Source organism: Sciurus carolinensis, chromosome 11 (assembly GCF_902686445.1).
Source record: "Sciurus carolinensis chromosome 11, mSciCar1.2, whole genome shotgun sequence".
In the NCBI taxonomy this organism is placed as follows: domain Eukaryota; kingdom Metazoa; phylum Chordata; class Mammalia; order Rodentia; family Sciuridae; genus Sciurus; species Sciurus carolinensis.
Window position 1 is genome coordinate 44,250,113 of NC_062223.1, and position 16,514 is coordinate 44,266,626.

Genomic DNA, 16,514 nt, shown 5'->3' on the forward strand with positions numbered 1-16,514 from the left:
TGACCCATAAACTTGTGCCAAATCCATTACTAGTCCTTGGTGTGATGGGTGGGGAGGGGACCACTGAGCTGAACACAGCTGTCGAACAGAACATCAAAGGAAGAAGCCAGAACAATATTTCTAAGTGGTGTAAAAGGGAGTCCACTGACTGCCAATCACATTTACTGCTCTAACACTTGGAATCAAACCAAAAGAGTGTAAAACAAAGCTTCCATCACTTGGACATGCCACCAAAATCAGCCAGCAGTTGTTAAACAGTACTTGGCATTAAAGTGTTCAGAGGAAAAAAAAAAAAATGTTTACTTCCCAGTGTGCTGCTGGCAATTTAAGCAAAGTTGGACTCGATTTACAAGTCCAAATAATTTTTAAATGTCCAGAAATAAATCACTATTTAAAATGGTGTGAAAGATAAAAGAAAAAACAAGGAATGGTTTCTAGAAAATTACAGACAATATTAAATGCTCTCCCTACACGATGAGAAAACAGAACAGTTTAAAACAGTATATCCAGGTTTTATTAAAAAAAAAAATCAACATAGGCAATTAGTCTCAGTTTTCCATCTCAAAATTGACCTTTTTCTCCAGCATATTAGCTATTTACTAAAGTGGAGAAAGATTCCATTTTTGGCAAGTGTGGATGTGGTACCTAGGAAGGATGAAGACAATCTAAACATCACCTGGACCCCCGAGGGAGATGGGAACAGGTTAGCTGGGTGCAAAGCAAGGAGCTTACGTGAGCAGAGACGTCGTTCTGGTGGAAAGCCTTCCGCAATGCCTGCGTGAGCCCTCTGGCTACATTGAGCTTCAAGGACTCAATGCTCTGCCCTCTCCTCTGGGTTAGAAAGAGAACTGTGGGGTAAAACAAGCATGATAATGAGAGTGAGGTCCAAACCTCATAATGAACATGCCCTCCCTTCCTCTGGCCTAACCTCTCCTACAAATACTGAGCAAAGCTGATAAACAAAGGGCCACCAATGAGGGGATTGGCTAGGACAGAGGCTTCGCTGGTCCTGCTAAAGTTCTAAGGAAAGAAGGTCCTAGCCATTTGTGTGGTCCTGATGGACAAAGATTATGCTAGTGGCACTTCATTTCTGACACGTTTTGCCTCTGACCTTGAAAGCCAGGCTCTTCAGGGCCTACCCCAGGGGGGCTGCATGCAATAAAATTCCTGCAACAGCATCCACTCATAGCCTACCTGGTGCAGGCCCTGAGCTGCATGCTGCAGCCCCAAGCAACCCTGAAACTGGGAGGTGAGCCCCACCTCACAAGCAGGACAGAGGCAGGATGGGGACACGGGATGGGGAAGAGGCATGTGTGATTGATTGTGACATGGGCTATTGGAAGGGAAGCCCAGGATGCTGTCAGAGCTTCTGAGAGGAGCATCCAGCCTAAAGTTGAACAAGAGGCTGGGATCAGGGGAGGTTTCCATGGGAATTGACGCTTTTGCTGAGTCCCAAAGGGTCACAGGAGTGAGCTAGGTAAGGGAAGGGACTGCCCCCACCCACTGCCAGCAGAGGAAATGCCAAGTGTAAAGGTGCAGGGGACAGAAGTGAAATACTTCAGTGTGTAAGTTTAGGCTTGGTCCTGAGGCAACAGGAAATGAGGAGTTTTAAGCAAAGGAATACATTTTAGAAGGTTCCCTCAACTGCAAACTCCAAAGCAGATTGGAGGGTGGGGTTCTGTAGGCAGAGAGATAAATGTGGTTGGTGTTGCAGAAATTTAGGTGAGCGAGGGTGATGGTGTGAACTGAGGAAGTGGTGGTGTGAACTAGGATGAGAGACGGGGTTTTCAGGAGGGAGAACTGAAAGGAACTGGTGGCGGGTTAGATGTCGCTGGGGTGGCAGGGAGGGGAAGAAGAGAGAGAAGAGGATGTTTCTGCCTGGGGGTGGGGGGGCTGCCCCTCAGAAGAGAAGGCGTGGGTCTGGAGAGAGTGGAGAGGGGGAGCAGAAAACCAGATGGGATCATTTCTTAAGAAGCAGAAAGAGATACTGTACTTTCTGCTCTGCCTAGTTTCACAATTTCCCATTTTAGAAAAGGCTATGTCTCAAGATATAATTTCATTTAATTCTTTGTGGGGTGAGGAGGAAGGCGGGATGCGAGCATTCAACATTGGCATGCTCTCTCAAATAATTTGTCTAATGCTTTTTATAGCAGACACTACTGCACTATTAAAAGCACCCTATGCATTCTAGGCCTGCTCTGCTGCCACCGGGAAGTGGGGCTAAAAAGACGGCATCCGGGTTTGCTCACAGTTCTGGTGCTGCCTGCACAGCTTTTTCAAGAAACTCTTGAAACGAAACCCTTGAACACGAAAAATAAATTCCGGGCTCCCACCTTGTGAACCGTAGCTGTGCTTTTTGTATCTGCTGATTAAGGAAACATGATAAAAAGCGTTTCTGAATTCTGCAGCACTTTCCAAGACTTTTTATTAAACAAATCACATTATTTATTCATGCAAGACATCGCCGGTTTGCTCTGCAGGCAAAACACGATGCACGTTGGCATTGTCAGGCTCACGGGAAGCACTGTCATTTCCCAGGGGCCTCTAATGACAGGACTGATCCTAGGACTAGAATCCATGTCACCTCATGCTCCTCCCCTCCTTTGACACTTGTTGAAGGTCGAGGTTTCTCAACTCAGCATACTGATATTTGGGGCTGGACAATTCTTTGCTGTCAGAGGCTATCCAGTGCATTGTGGGATATTTAGCAGTATCCCAGGTCCTTATCCCACTAGATCCCAGTAGCACCCCCTCCCCCAAGTGTGACAACTGAAAACGTCTCCAGACATGGCCAAATGTCTCCTATGGGAGGGAGGGCAAGGTCACCCCTGAATGAGAAACACTGATCTCAAAGAGGAATAATTCTGCTACATCTCTGACACCAGGCAGTGGCTTTCAAGTCCAACCGGAAGGACAGGGGCCTCTCACCTGTCTTCACCAGGAGTTTATCGGACATCTGACATTCCAGGTTGGACACCATTTTGCCAGTTGTGACCACCGCAGTCGATGAAGCAGGAAGAGAAGCATCCGTGTTTTCTGCTTGTAAAGGTGGCAACCGGGTAGCCTTTACTGAGGCCGTCATGGATGTCAACGCTGCGGTGACCGTCAGCGGGCGAGGGGTGGATGCTCTCGGCGTCTCTGGCTTGGTGGGGTTTGGGAGGCCGGTGTGCATGGCTTGTGGTTTCCTGGGGAGGTGTGTTGTGGACAATAGGCCAGAGGCAGCGCCCGTGTTCCCCGGCATGGCTGTGTGTGTGCTCATGGTGTGTGCTGTTCTGGCAAACATGTAGGTTGGCGTGAACGGGAAGGCCGTATGGACTGCCCCTGCTGTTGCCTTTGAGCCAGATGCTGCCTTGTTGGTGACATTTTTAGCTAGAGCAGTGGTTGAACTGCTCTTGGCTAAGCCACTGCTGCCAGTGCCCTTAGCGACCAGAGCCGCAGACAGCGCCGGTGGACTTGATTTCCTCAGAAACAACGTGGCTGCCGCTGCCGCCGCTGCTGTTGGCCCTACCTTGGATGACACCGAGGAGTCCACTGTAAAGAGAGAAGAGGCAAGGCTTGTCACTGGCCCAGAACAGACATGTCACTTGTTCTTATGATGAATGGATGTAACCTATGGGTTAGCTGGGTTGAGAAGGGTCAGGTCTCTGGGCTGGCAGGCAAAACAACTTAGGTTCATTAAGGTAATTAACCATAATGAGAATACCATTTACAGCCAAGCCATGGTTGATAATAAGGGCACAGACTCTGCACACTCTCAAAAAATGAGATCAACTACATGCCTACTTGGGCTGCTAACTCTCACTACTGAAGGGGAGGGTATGCGCCTTCAGAGCAAAGCTGGGTGTCTGTGTTGAGCTTGAAGATGCTTTGGCCCCGAAAGCAGTCATACCTGTTTTTTGGGTACCAGGAAACAAACTACCTGCATTAGTGGTTGCACCTGTCCATTTCTTGGGGTGCTGAGAAGCTTGTAGCACTTTGGAGGGGGTCCTGGGAAAGGCACTGGTTGATATAGAAGGAGATTCAGCAGCTGAGTGATAGCCAAGATTGCTCTGGAATGATGTGGAAGCATTTATTCCTGTTGATGGATAGATGTCACTGGGAATTTGGGACCCTGTATCCGTTCCATCTGAAAGCATGTCCTGCAAGCTAGTTGTAGAAGATCGACGTGACCAGGTCAGCCAAAAAGGATGGCTTGACTGGGCAGAATGTTGACGTGTGGATGGGTAATATTCAACCTTGGCTGTTTGGAAGTCTCTGGGGTGGTTGTTATGGCTTGTGGGCCAGAGGTCAGTATGATTTCCAGCCAAGGTTACATCTGACTGCTGCACAGGCTGGTTGGTGTCTGTCCCAAGGACCAGATCCTGGATATGAGAGCCTTCTACAGCCACTGAATGCTCAGCAGTACCTTTGATGTTCTGAGATCTTACTGCATTGGCAGCTGAAGTTAAACCACTGGGAAGAGAAGTGGAAGCTGAAAGAATTCCCCAACTTGCAGAGTTAATTGTGTGGCCATTTGGATCATAACTTGTTTGCTGTTGCAAGCCAGATATTGTTGATTCTCTGGAAAGGGTTCCTGTTTCTGCTGAAAAAGAACTCCAGAAAACATCTGTGGTTGTTGGCTTTTTCATGTCTCCCATTGTTGAGAAATCATCGACATCAGTGGAGGAGGGAGATGCTGTCACCTGTTTGGAAGCAGAAACTGGCAATTCAGAATGGCCCACAGCAGCTGTGTCAGTCTCCAGCTTGGTGCTGGAAAAGCCAGGAGATGGGAAAACCACATGGGTGGTTTGAATGGTGGGCATGGAAGCTGGAGGTGATCCTGAAGGAAGGAGGTTTGTTCCTGATGTTGTAATGACAGGAGATGAAATAGGAGCAGTACTGAAGTCAGAGCTGAATCCATTTACAGTGTGAAGATTCAAAACTTCTTTACTTGGAAGAGCCTGGAAAGGAACCATCACATTTGTCCTTCTTTTTTTCCCTAAAAAGGCTGTCACACCGACCTCTTTCTGCCAGGGAAATGTCCAAGTTGTGGAGAGAAGATTAGGAAGTTTGCTCGAGAGGAGGAAGTCTGTGGCTGTGGGAGGGGATCCATCACTGCTGTCTTCTCGAGGTGTGGGCATTTCCGGTACAAGGGACGGAGAGGTGTGCTCCTCTGCAGGCTGAAGGACAGTAACTGTGGAGGGAAGGTGGCCTTTCCCATTTGATGGTGATGCAGGAACTGGCCCAGAAAAGATGGCTTGCCCTTGACCCAGTGCAGTGAAAGGCAGCAGAGCAGACACCAAAGATGTGTGTTCAGTTGAAAGGGCAGGCCTTCTGGAATTCTCTGGATCTGCTGACAAATGCGGTGGGTTAGCAGAGTCATTTGCAGTAGTAGCAGGGGCTAGCTTTCTGCTGGTCATTTCTACGGTCACTGATTCTGTAGTCCGAACAAATGAAAGCTCAGCCTCCTGAGTCGCTGCTGCCGTGCTCTTAAAAGTTGGCAAAGACACCCCATTGTGTGCTCTTTTAACCCCCGCAGTGTGGATTGGGTGGGTGGATGCAGGACTTGAAGCCACTTCCAACATGGACCATGAGGGGGTCTCACCTGGAAGCTGAGGAAGACCTCTAGGTGCTAGGGAAGTGGGAGGCAGATGGGCCAATTCTGCCATGGAGCTCAAATCCCCAGGTGTGGGTGAGCCTGTAGACTGGGGACCCTCTGTTGGGGACAGCTCAGAGTACTGCTCTGTTGAGGATCCAGAAACACCTAGATGAGGGACACCTATGGAACCCTGGTCATTTTGGGATGGAGTGTGGTTCATTTTGTCAAAAACTGGGTTTAGGGCCTTAGCTAACATCCGAGCTGAGGAGTCAGGTAGAGGTATTGAGGTGAATGAAGGCACATGGGTGGACCGTTCTGCTGGCTTAGAGGGGGTGATGGAATGAGGTGAGTCAGGGGTCAATGGAGAGGATGAAGGTGGAGGAAGAAGTGGGAGCACACCTGATCTCAGGGGATGCTCTGGAAGGGAAGGAGTCCCTACCCGCGGCTGAGATGGGGGGACGGCACTCAAGGTCGCTGATGGGACTGTGGACCACGGGGGAAGCATGCGGGCGTGAGGCAAACCTGACACGTCCGCTGCTTCTCTTCCCCCTGGAGGCCTCGATTGGACCAGGGACTCGCTGGAATCCTTAGAAGGCTCTAGGGAGGCGCTCTGTCCGCTTCCTTGGTAAAGGGAAGAAGAGAAGTCCACGTGAGCCCTGGTCCTGCGGTGTGCCCTGGGTGGAGGTGTCTGGGCTAACTGTAGCAAGCTCGTGTTGTCAGGGGACTGTTCCAGCCCATTCTTGATTCTGTCCACTGCCAAGGAAGACTTGACTTCCGAGAAAGGCCATGTTGGTGAAATTGGTAACAACTTCCCATGAGAAAATGACTCCGGGGTTGGGGTGACGTGGATCTGCAGATTATCTGTTCCTGGGAAACAAAGTATTCACAGTAAGGCATTGGAATCAGGAAGGTGCTGGAGCGGGCAAGACAGGCCCTTTCCGGTCACAGAGCTTGAGCCCATCATAGAAGATGCTTGAAACAATTCCAGCAACCAGTTAAATCATTACAGATATCCAGGGAGGGGCTGGTGAGAAGCACTCTTTTTTTTTTTTTTTTTTTTTAACTTGATGTACCACCTAAGATTTAGCACTCTTTGATGAAGGGATATTTAGGCAAAAATGTGGAAGATACTCATGTATTTTTAAAAGTTCTACCTTTATTTATACCTCGAAAGTACCAAACAATAAATAGACGGGGGAAAGGCCACCTAGAAGAGGGGTAACAGGACACAAGAAAGAAAGAGAAGGAGGAAGGAGGTACTGGGAAAAAATTAGATTCCATGCATGTGTGATTATGTCAAGAGGAACCCTGCTATTAGGTATAGCTATAATGCACCAATAAAAACATTTTTTTTAAAGAGTGAGGAAAGTTTTATTTCGCACAGCCAATAAAGACAACTTGGGATAACTCTCAAAGCAATGTCTCTACCTGAACAAAGAAAGCAAGAAGATATTATTGAAGAATAATAAAAACATTTTTAAAAAAATACCTTGTACCACCTATGAGGTTTGAACTGTAAAACTCACAACTAAGGAAATCAAATAAAAAAGTAGCTGTCTGCCATGACCAATGACACCAGAGTAAGCCTCCTAAAGAAGGACCGTGCATCCAAGCATGAATCTTCTTTTAGGTCCCTAAGAAATCCCAGCTGAAATATCTGAGGTGGCCTGTTAGGAACGAAGGCTCCAGTGAAGTGTATTTCTCTTCTTGGGTTTAAAAGGATTCCTGATGCTATCATTCACACTGTGTCAAGTAGCAAAGGAGATTTCTTTCAGATTAGGCTGTTTCAGAAAGAAAAATGACTCACATCCAACCTAGGATGGGAGATACCTCTCACAAGGCCGGGTGTCACTATGAGCACCTGCAGGGACCAGAGCTGTCAGAACTCACGTGTGAAACCGTGGGCAGAGGAGGGGGAGCTCCCCAGGAGGGGAGGAGACGAAATTGTCAGGAAGCTGAGAACTTCCTGTCTGATGATTCCTCTTTCCATAGTTCCTCAGAGCGGTGGTGCAGAGTGGCTAAATGACCTTAATTAAATATTTAGAAAAGATTCTTCCAGAACTTTCTACATGGGCTATTTGATAGAAACAATTACACCAAGAGGCGAAGTCAGAAACTCTGGGTCTGCTCATATCCTCAGCCCCCTGGAGCTGCACGTGAGCGTCTGCACGATTGTCACAGGGGCCAGGGGAGCACATCCTAACTGCCCACTGAGCTGTGGTGAGCAGCAGATGAAATGATCATAGGGGTGGAAGGATAGACTTTCCAAACAGAGAAGCACAGTACAAATAAGCTGTTGTCACAGGCTGTGCACCCTATGTTTGTGTGTTCAATGAAAGAGGACACTGTGGTCCAGACAAGGGACACCCTTTGCCGGAAGCCACATAACTGATGAGGGACAGAAGCAGGTCTGGATGCAGCAGCTCCTCCCTCCTGTGCAAGACTTCCTCTACACACGCTTTTCTCAGGCTGGTTCCTATTCTCCACTCACCCCATGGCATTCTGCCAACCAGAACAGCAAACAACTAAAGCTCAAGTCCTATTCTATTGGAGCCTGTAGAATAAGCAACATTTTCTGCAGTCACAAAAGCTAAGTAGTAACAGTTCCTTGAAATGGTCTTTTCCGTTGCCTTTTGTAAGGCTTGGGAAAGGAAGGGGTATCTTTCACTCTGAATTAGCGAACACATGAAAAAATTTTTCCTGATTCTTTGTTTTCTTGTTTTTAAAATCTCCCATGCTTGGAATTTACAGATGCCCAAGAAATGGTCCTCAAGTCATTTTTAGAACATGCTGGGGTGTAAGCCAATACTACAACCATCTTTAATGGATTTGTTGATCCTTTTTGTAAGCAATACCAAGCCCTCTGGGCAAGCCATCTCATAAGCCCCACTCAGTCTGACTGGCTCTTTATGACCAGATCAGAATTATCAGGACTCCTACCTTCAGAGTACAAAACTCCCTCCAGCCTCGGCTAGCCAAACCTCGCCTTAAACAGAAATCAGTGGCGAGATGTATGTAGCTTCAGGACACCAAAGTCTACACAGTATTGCATTCAGATGCTTCGAATCTTGGAACTGCTTCATAGTTTGCAGTGGATGTGCTTCTACGTTACCACATGCAGACCAAGGAGCGATTTACCCACAGTGAGTTGCAATGTCACACAGAGGGTGGATACAGCTTTCACACCTCCGTCTTTCCAGTTCGTGTTACTTATTTCCTAGGTAGCCTCAGCTTCACACTTTGCATGCAATATGGATACATGGGTGAATATAGAATCCCTATAAGGTTGTTCTGCATTTTCCACTTATGCTTTTTAGTCCATTTTTATTATTTGAATGTTGGTTCCAATTTATACATGATTTCTTCTTTTGTACTTTCATTGAAATAGATTCGACCAAGGGTTCGATTCATGGACTCAAGAGTCAAAATGAATTTATCTTGTTTCAAATAAATAGTCTTGTAACTCAAAAAGTATGTTGTAAGCCAAGTAGCTTTTGCTTTCAGTAGGAGGGCTCACAAACTCACTCGCAAAAATCTTGCCAGTAGGATGGAAGAACGGGTGTCGGTCATATGAGAGTGATTTGTATCTAACTGAGTGACCACAACCAAAGAAGATTGATAAAAAAATCCCACAGCAAAGCGAAGAAAAATGGTCTCTAGTGGATTTGCTTCTAGTAGATTCTGCTGTTGTCCCAATCAGAATCCAGTGTTCCCCAAGATAGCTCTTATGGAAACTCTATTTCAAATGCCCTGTGAGGAAAAGTTTCTACAGGAAATTTTGAGAAGAGTCGTATGCTACCCTCCCCTGTGAGAATCACGGATGCTGTTCACTATCTATTTCTGTCTTCCCCTTCTGAGCATGTGAAGTTGTGAAGTTTCATGACTAAACTTCGCAGCTACCGTTGGGGTTGGATGAAGCCATGTGATTGGTTCTGGCCAATGAGGTGTGGGAGGAAATGGCAAGCATCACTTCTGGGCTAGGGCATTTAAATGCTGGAGGAAGATCCTCACTTTTTCTGTAGAAAAGAAAAAAACTATAAAAGCCTAGAAATATTATACTTCTACAGGTTGTTGCTGAATTTTAAAAAATGGAGGAAGAGGAAGAAACTAGAAGTGTTAAACGTGATTGCTGGTCTGCCAGCCTGGGTCCCTTGGGGACTATGATAAGCAAGGGCCCTCTCTGACAAAGGATGAGCAGGCAACACGAACAAGAAATTAGCTTTTGCTGTCATCGTAGGTGGGGTATTTTTTATTATTGAAGCACAACCTAATTTACATTAGCCTATTTAGGAACTGGTTCCAAAGTGGATATGGAATTTTATGTATGTATATTCCTATGTATATCAACATTTAAATAAAGGCTAAGAAAAGTTCCATAGCTAAATCACTCAGAGTGCCTGATATATAGTAAAATAAATAGATACATCGATAAATAGATATTTGTTAAATTAAATTCTATTTAATATTTCTCAAACACATTTGACTTCAGAGTGTACAGACTTTTAAAAGATATACATAAAGCCAAGAGGAAGACTATGTTTGTTGAATTAGCAAATGACACCAAATTCAGAAGAAAAATTGGCATCAAGAATTTCAGAGAAACTTGCTTCAAAGACATATCATCTGACTAAAATCAGTGGTAATGGAAGACATGGATTAGGATTAAACATGAAGGCTTGTCTTGATTTTTAAAAATTCCCTAGACAAGAACAGGTCTTTCCTTTTAAGAGTAGCTATGTTCCCTGTAGGAGAGCTGACCAGAGTTCATATGAACTAGAAGAGAAACAGTCTAGCAAGGAAATGACAAAAGTTTAGTCTGCATTAAAGATTTTTTCACTTAAACTAGAAAAACATACTTGGAAAATAATATCTATATCTATAATACTTATAGGAATACACAATAAATAATGAAAGGAATACTCATTTACCCATTACCCAGTTTAAAAATAAAGCCAGTGTTTCTAGAACCCTCATCCTGGTCTCCCTCTGGTGCCTTCCCTCTTTCTCCACTCTAGAGACAGTCACCATCAGAGGCTGCACTTTAAAAATTAGTCGATTTACCAGAGGATCAAGTCAATGGTTCTCTGTACTGTTCACAGTATGCCTGGCGCTGCTCTGAGTATGGCATTTAAGACATTAAGACACTTGTACCCACTAGTACCCCCCTCCCCTCCCTCTCTCTCTTTCTCCCTCCCTCTCTCTCTCTCTCTCTCCATCCCCCACCCCCACCACCCTTTTGGCTGTTTTTAGATATACAAGAGTATATTTTGACATATTATAGATACACAGAGTACAACCCATAACACTTTTGATCCCATTCTTGTGGTTGTACATGATGTGGAGTTACACTGGTCATGCAGCCATCTATGAGCACAGGAAAGTGATGTCTGATTCATTCCACTGTCTTTCCTATTCCCATCCCCCTTTCCCTTCCCTTCATTTCCCTTTGTCTAATTCAATGAACTTCTATTCTTCCCTTCCCTCCCCTCTTTCGTTGTGAGTTAGCACAGAGAGAACATTCGGCCTTTGGGTTGGGGGGACTGGCTTATTTCACTTAGCACGATGTTCTCCAGTTCCATCCATTTACCAGCAGATGCCATAATTTCATTCTCCTTTAAGGCTGAGGAATATTCCATTGTGTATATATACCACATTTTCTTTATCCAGTCATCTGTTGAAGGGCACCTAGGTTGGTTCCATAGTTTAGCTATTGTGAATTGAGCTGCTACAAACATTTACGTGGCTGTATCACTGTAGTATGCTGATTTTAAGTCCTTTGGAAGATGTTTTACATCATAAAGAGGAACCAATTTTTAAAGAGGGGTTTGGATTCTCAGACAGGAGTGAGATTCCTAAGGTACACAAGGCTTCTCGACTGGCAATGCACAGTGTGCTGAAGTATTCATTTTATTGGAATATCTATTTATTGGAATATCTTATTTATGAAGAAAAATATTATCTTGAGTAGGACAGAACAGTCACATGACTTTTTAAAGGGAAAACCAGGGCCTTCAAAGACATGTTGACAAATGTTTGTACCTGACACTGACCCTGGGGAGTCCGTTTACCCTTCTGCACAGTGAGAATATTCTGACAGTAAAGATGCTTAACAAGGTTGATCAAAGAGGATCCAAATCTGTCTACACCATGCAGAAAGGGGTTGAGTGTGTGAGTTAGCACTCCAGGAACTGAATTAGGGTCAGGGGGAAGAAGGCACAAGGAGAGATTATACCCAATAATAAAAGATATTTCTCCAATTATTAAAACTATGGAAAATGGAATTAGCTGGCTGCAAGTCAGTGAGTTCTCTACCACTAGAAGCACCCAAAGGTACATGTTTTAGATTGACTCATTTCCACCTTCCTTCCTTCCTACCCTCCTTTTCTTCTGTCCATCTGTAAATGTCTGCCATATGACAGACACCGAGTTAAGTAATGTTTTAAAGAAAAAAACATACATAGTCTCTGGCTTCATAGAACTCACAGCTCTCAGGGAGATATGGATGTAAAGCACACATTCTCACAAATGTAAAAACAATAGCTGAAAGATGCATTGTCCTTAAGAGCAAGCAATGGAACTTGATCAAGGAAGTGAGGAAGCACATCACTGAGGAAGTGACTATCAAGATCCAAAGAATGAGTAGAGGCTAATCAAGCAAAGAACATAGAGGAAAGAATTCCACATAGAGGAGTAAGCAAATGCAAAGGCCCTGTGGCAGGTAAAAGCACAAGGACGAGGAACTGAAAGAAGGTAGCCACGGCTAGATTGGGCAGAGCAAGGTGTGCATAAGATAAGCTTGCAGGTAGGTGTTGGCCAGACCACTGAAGCACTGTAGATTTTAGTTTGATGGAGAGGGTGAGGGAAGATGATGTTCAGGAGCAAATTTGTATGTTGGATGAACCATTTTGTCTGTGGAGTGAAAAACTGACTGGCTAGGGGCAAGAGTGGATGACAGGAGTCACAAGACACCTGCAGTGTCCCAGGCATGAGATGACAGGAAGGTTGTAAAGAAGGGTTGAGCCTTGGGTAGGAGATGAAAATAGACAATCCCTTATGGTCCCTTTTGATCCTCAGAATTAAGGATCCTGGTATTCCTTATGTTTGTATTTATACATGTGATGACTTTTTTTTTTTTTTAAATAGTTGCAGATTCTCCTTTATTCCTCCCACTCAGAGGGGGAGACTTTGTCCCCGCTGCTTGAATCTGAGTGGGCTTGAGTTTGTTCAGCCAGAGCGTGGTGGGCACGATGCCACCTGACGTCACAAAGGGCCATGCAGCTGTAGCTGGGGGCCTGGACCACTGCCTTGCGCTCACTCCTGGAACCTGGATGCCACTCCGCACACAGCCCACGTCCCAGCAGAGGCCATTCCAACCACGCCGACCACAGTCCAGCTGAGTCCTGCCTCCCTGGCACCCCAGCCCGGACACTGGCCCGAGAATGGAGCTTCCCGATCATTCTACTCCCAGCCGTCTCAATCATGCCTGCTGTTCAAGTCTTCCCACCTGAAGACCAGACATCATGAAGCAAAGACAAGCTGTCCCCATTGCCCTGTCTGAAGTCCCCAAACCACGAGCATAACAAGATGGTTGGTTTTCAACACCGAGGGCAGGGGGTTCTTGTACAGAAACACAGTAAGTGAAGTTAATGCACAGGGGGTCATGTCCCCCCTCACTTTTGAGACGTTAGGGACACACTATACTTCAATCAGTCTCAAAAGGAATCAGAAGTCAAAAGATACAGGACCCTTAATTTCAATGAAAAATAATTCTTACACATAAGATTTTACAATCATATCTATGATAATTAAGTAAATTATCTATCTGTATGTATTAAAATTGGATCATGAAGAGTATAAGAACAGAAACATTTCAAGGGGAAAATGAAAGCTAGGGGGTGTTTCTGAAGAAGGGGAAAATAAATTTGGAGTGCTGGGCAAAGACCAGCTACAGAGAGCTTATCACAGGACAGCGGGAGAGGCCAATGGGAGTCGGGCATGCGGGGTGTGTCGGGCACCCTCAGTGGCCCCCAGGACCCCTATGGTCACAGCTTTGGTGATCCTTCTACTTGAGTGTGAGTGGAACCTGTGATTTGCTTTTAGCCCGTAGAATGTAGTGAGGGTGCTGGGATGCGACTCTTGGGATTCTGTCCTCTGGACTTGCTAGCAGACTCACCCTCCTTGACGACTTGATGAAGAAAGAGGCCATATTGCAAAGGTCCACGTGGAAAAGAACTGTGGGGGCCTGGAGGACCCACGGCAGTCTCTAGGAACCAGGCACAGCCCTGTGGAGCTGAGAGACGGAAGCTGGCCCTTCCGCATGGCAGCCACCACAAATAAATTCTGCCAACAATCTGCCTGAAAGTGGATTTTCCCCAGCTATGCCTCTAGATGACAAAGTGACCCAGCTCCCTCCATGCCTATAGCCTGAGACCCTGTGCAGAGGACTCAGGAAAAGAGGCCCCAACCTCCTGACCCATGGAAAGATGTGAGATAATCAAAAAGGTTAAGTCTCAAAAGTTTGTGGTAAAATATTACAAAGCAATAGAAAAAACACAGGAAGGAAGCAGGGAGCTATGGAAGGTTGTATGGTGAAGCAGGAGTGTAGGAAGAAGAGAGAGGGAACAAAATACCGGCTTGAAAAGCAGCAAGAAGGACGGTGAGAGGTTGCCATCCAGACAGTCAAAAAGAAGCCCAAGTTTGTGTGGAGTGTCTCAGGGAATGGGCTGTGAAATGAGAAGGTTAATACAGTGCCTGGGACTGACAGAGAAGTTATCTGAATAGAACACAGGACTCTGCAAGAGCAGAAATAAGGCCACAGCAGCAAACCACGTTAGGATAGAGCTTTGAAAACAGGCTGAAAACTCTTAAGTCAAAAATCCCATTTTTCAAGGGGGAAAAAAAAAATACCAAGCTATTCTAGCTCAAATACCGAATTCTTGTTGTTATTTTTTTTTCCCCCCCACAAACTCCCACCGACTCCCTAATCTCCTCTCATCCCTCCCTGCAAAACCATGGCTTTTTTCTTCTTAGAGTGATGTGGATTAGGAAAGATGAAGAAGAGAGATGGATTTATGTTAGAAATAAGAACAGAAGCGAGCAAGATGAAGACCCTCAGAATGCTGAAAAGTTAAAATGAGCTTTCTTTTCCCATCTCAAGGGAATAAGAGCAGGTGGTGTTATAAAACCTGATTTGGATTTATACACGTGCATTTTAAACGAAGCTTGTTCAAACCAGGTTTAAATAAAATCGTCTGTCTCAAATCTTCTGGGAAGTGACAGTCACTCACATAAGAACATCAGATTTCAAAATAACTTGCACAAAGGGGGTCAGTGGGCAGAAGCAAGCAGGTGCAGGTTCAGTGCCCAACGCTTCTGTGAGTTGAGCAAGTTTGCAAAGAGTCCCAAGAACGCTGAACTTGACCTTGAACTAGAAGCGTCAGGAAGTCGTTCATTACCAAGGGGAAACACGACGGAAGAGTTGAGAACGTGCTGGGCCAGGTTTGGACACACAGAGCCTGTCACTGACTGGTGTCAAAAACCAGGCAAACTACCTCCCTAGGCTCCCAGACCCCAGAGCCCAGCATGGTACCACCCAGACGCAGAGGGACAGATCCTTCAGGTGCCTGTCTTCCCGAGCATCCTGGCGCTGCTACTTCATCGTCCTCTGTACTTGGACACAAGTCACGGACCCTGGCTATGATGTTGCCATGCTCGAATTTTCTCGGCGAGTACGTGGTAAGCAGAACTTGAACCTTAAAAAGGCACCAAGTTCCCTCTGCTCCAGCCTCTCTCCCTCAGCCCCTGTGCTATATCGGTGCCCAGCTTGTGGCTGTTTTTAATCCCAGGCCCACCCACTTTCCAAACCCCCCCCCCAAGTCTGCTACTTCAGGACCTTTGTTCAGGTTCGGTGCTGTCCTGGACGGCTTGCTGGTTGACTCAGAACCATTCAACCACGATCACAGTCCTTTCCCAATCAGCGCTGTTCCTTCCTTTGACTGCTGGAGACATTAAGGGAAAGGGAGTCTTGCCAGGCCAGCCCAGGTGTAAGCAGGGCTGTTTCCAACCACAGCCATGAGATGGTCCACAGCCTGCCGACAGGTTTCCATAGCACAACACTAAGAAACCGCATCTAGTCACTACAGTTCTTTCATGTAGGAAACTAAGGCAATCAAGTAATGAATGGTAACATCTATGCCAAACCTCTCTTTCTTATGTGTCAGAGGGGGAAAAAAAATCTGTATGTGCCCACTGGGCCCTAGAGTCGGGCTGCCTGAATCCAAATCTTCTCCTCAAATTGCTAAATCAGTGTGATCTTGGATAAGTTACTTAACCCCTCTGTGCCTTGGTTTCCTTATCTATAAAATGGGAATGATAAAAGTACCTACCTCATGAAGTTTTTTAAAGGATTAAAATGAGAGGATATTTGTCCTGAAAACCGTATCTGGAACACAGTGTTCAATAAATGTTAGCTATTATTGGTATTATTATCCTTATTTGTTCAGCCCAGGATAGGCATGAATGCACTCAGGTTTCCTTGGAGGACCCAGATGCTAGTCACAACTCAGAAATGCCTGCAAATCTTGCATTTTCAGAATCCCTCACATCTGTACAGAATTCAAGTTTGCAGAATAGTTTCATATCCATCATCTGGTCCTTCACAGTACCTGTGAAATAGAGCGTAAAGAGTATCATCCCCATTTTACAGGTGAGGAAACCGGGATTCAGAGAGATCAAGTGCAGGCTTGACAGTCACACTACAGCCAAGCAAGACTCGCGCCCCTTGACTCCAGCTCTAAGGCTCTCTGCAACACATGGCAAGAAGCAAGTTTTCCTCCGTGTGCAGGTCTGGGTGGTGCATCACACCCCCAAAGTGACCTCCACAGATGGATCCCACACGTGGCTGCCTCTTTCTTCTGAGTTGGGTGATGTGTCTTTC

At 45.8% G+C, this 16,514-nt stretch overlaps 1 protein-coding gene across 7 annotated transcripts in view; it reads right to left on the bottom strand.

Annotated features, from left to right (window-relative positions):
* Window positions 1-16,514, bottom strand: part of Kiaa1549l (KIAA1549 like) — a 251,554-nt gene that overhangs the window by 99,317 nt on the left and 135,723 nt on the right. For 3 of the 7 annotated variants that reach the window (XM_047517016.1, XM_047517015.1, XM_047517019.1), the window contains exons 2-4: window positions 3,920-6,445; window positions 2,929-3,531; window positions 733-848 (exon numbers count right to left, since the gene is read on the bottom strand). In XM_047517016.1, coding sequence (XP_047372972.1) covers window positions 733-848; window positions 2,929-3,531; window positions 3,920-6,445 — 3,245 coding nt within the window. The remainder of the gene's footprint in view (window positions 1-732; window positions 849-2,928; window positions 3,532-3,919; window positions 6,446-16,514) is intronic. The other 4 variants (XM_047517021.1, XM_047517020.1, XM_047517018.1 and 1 more) reach the window with 3 other exon arrangements.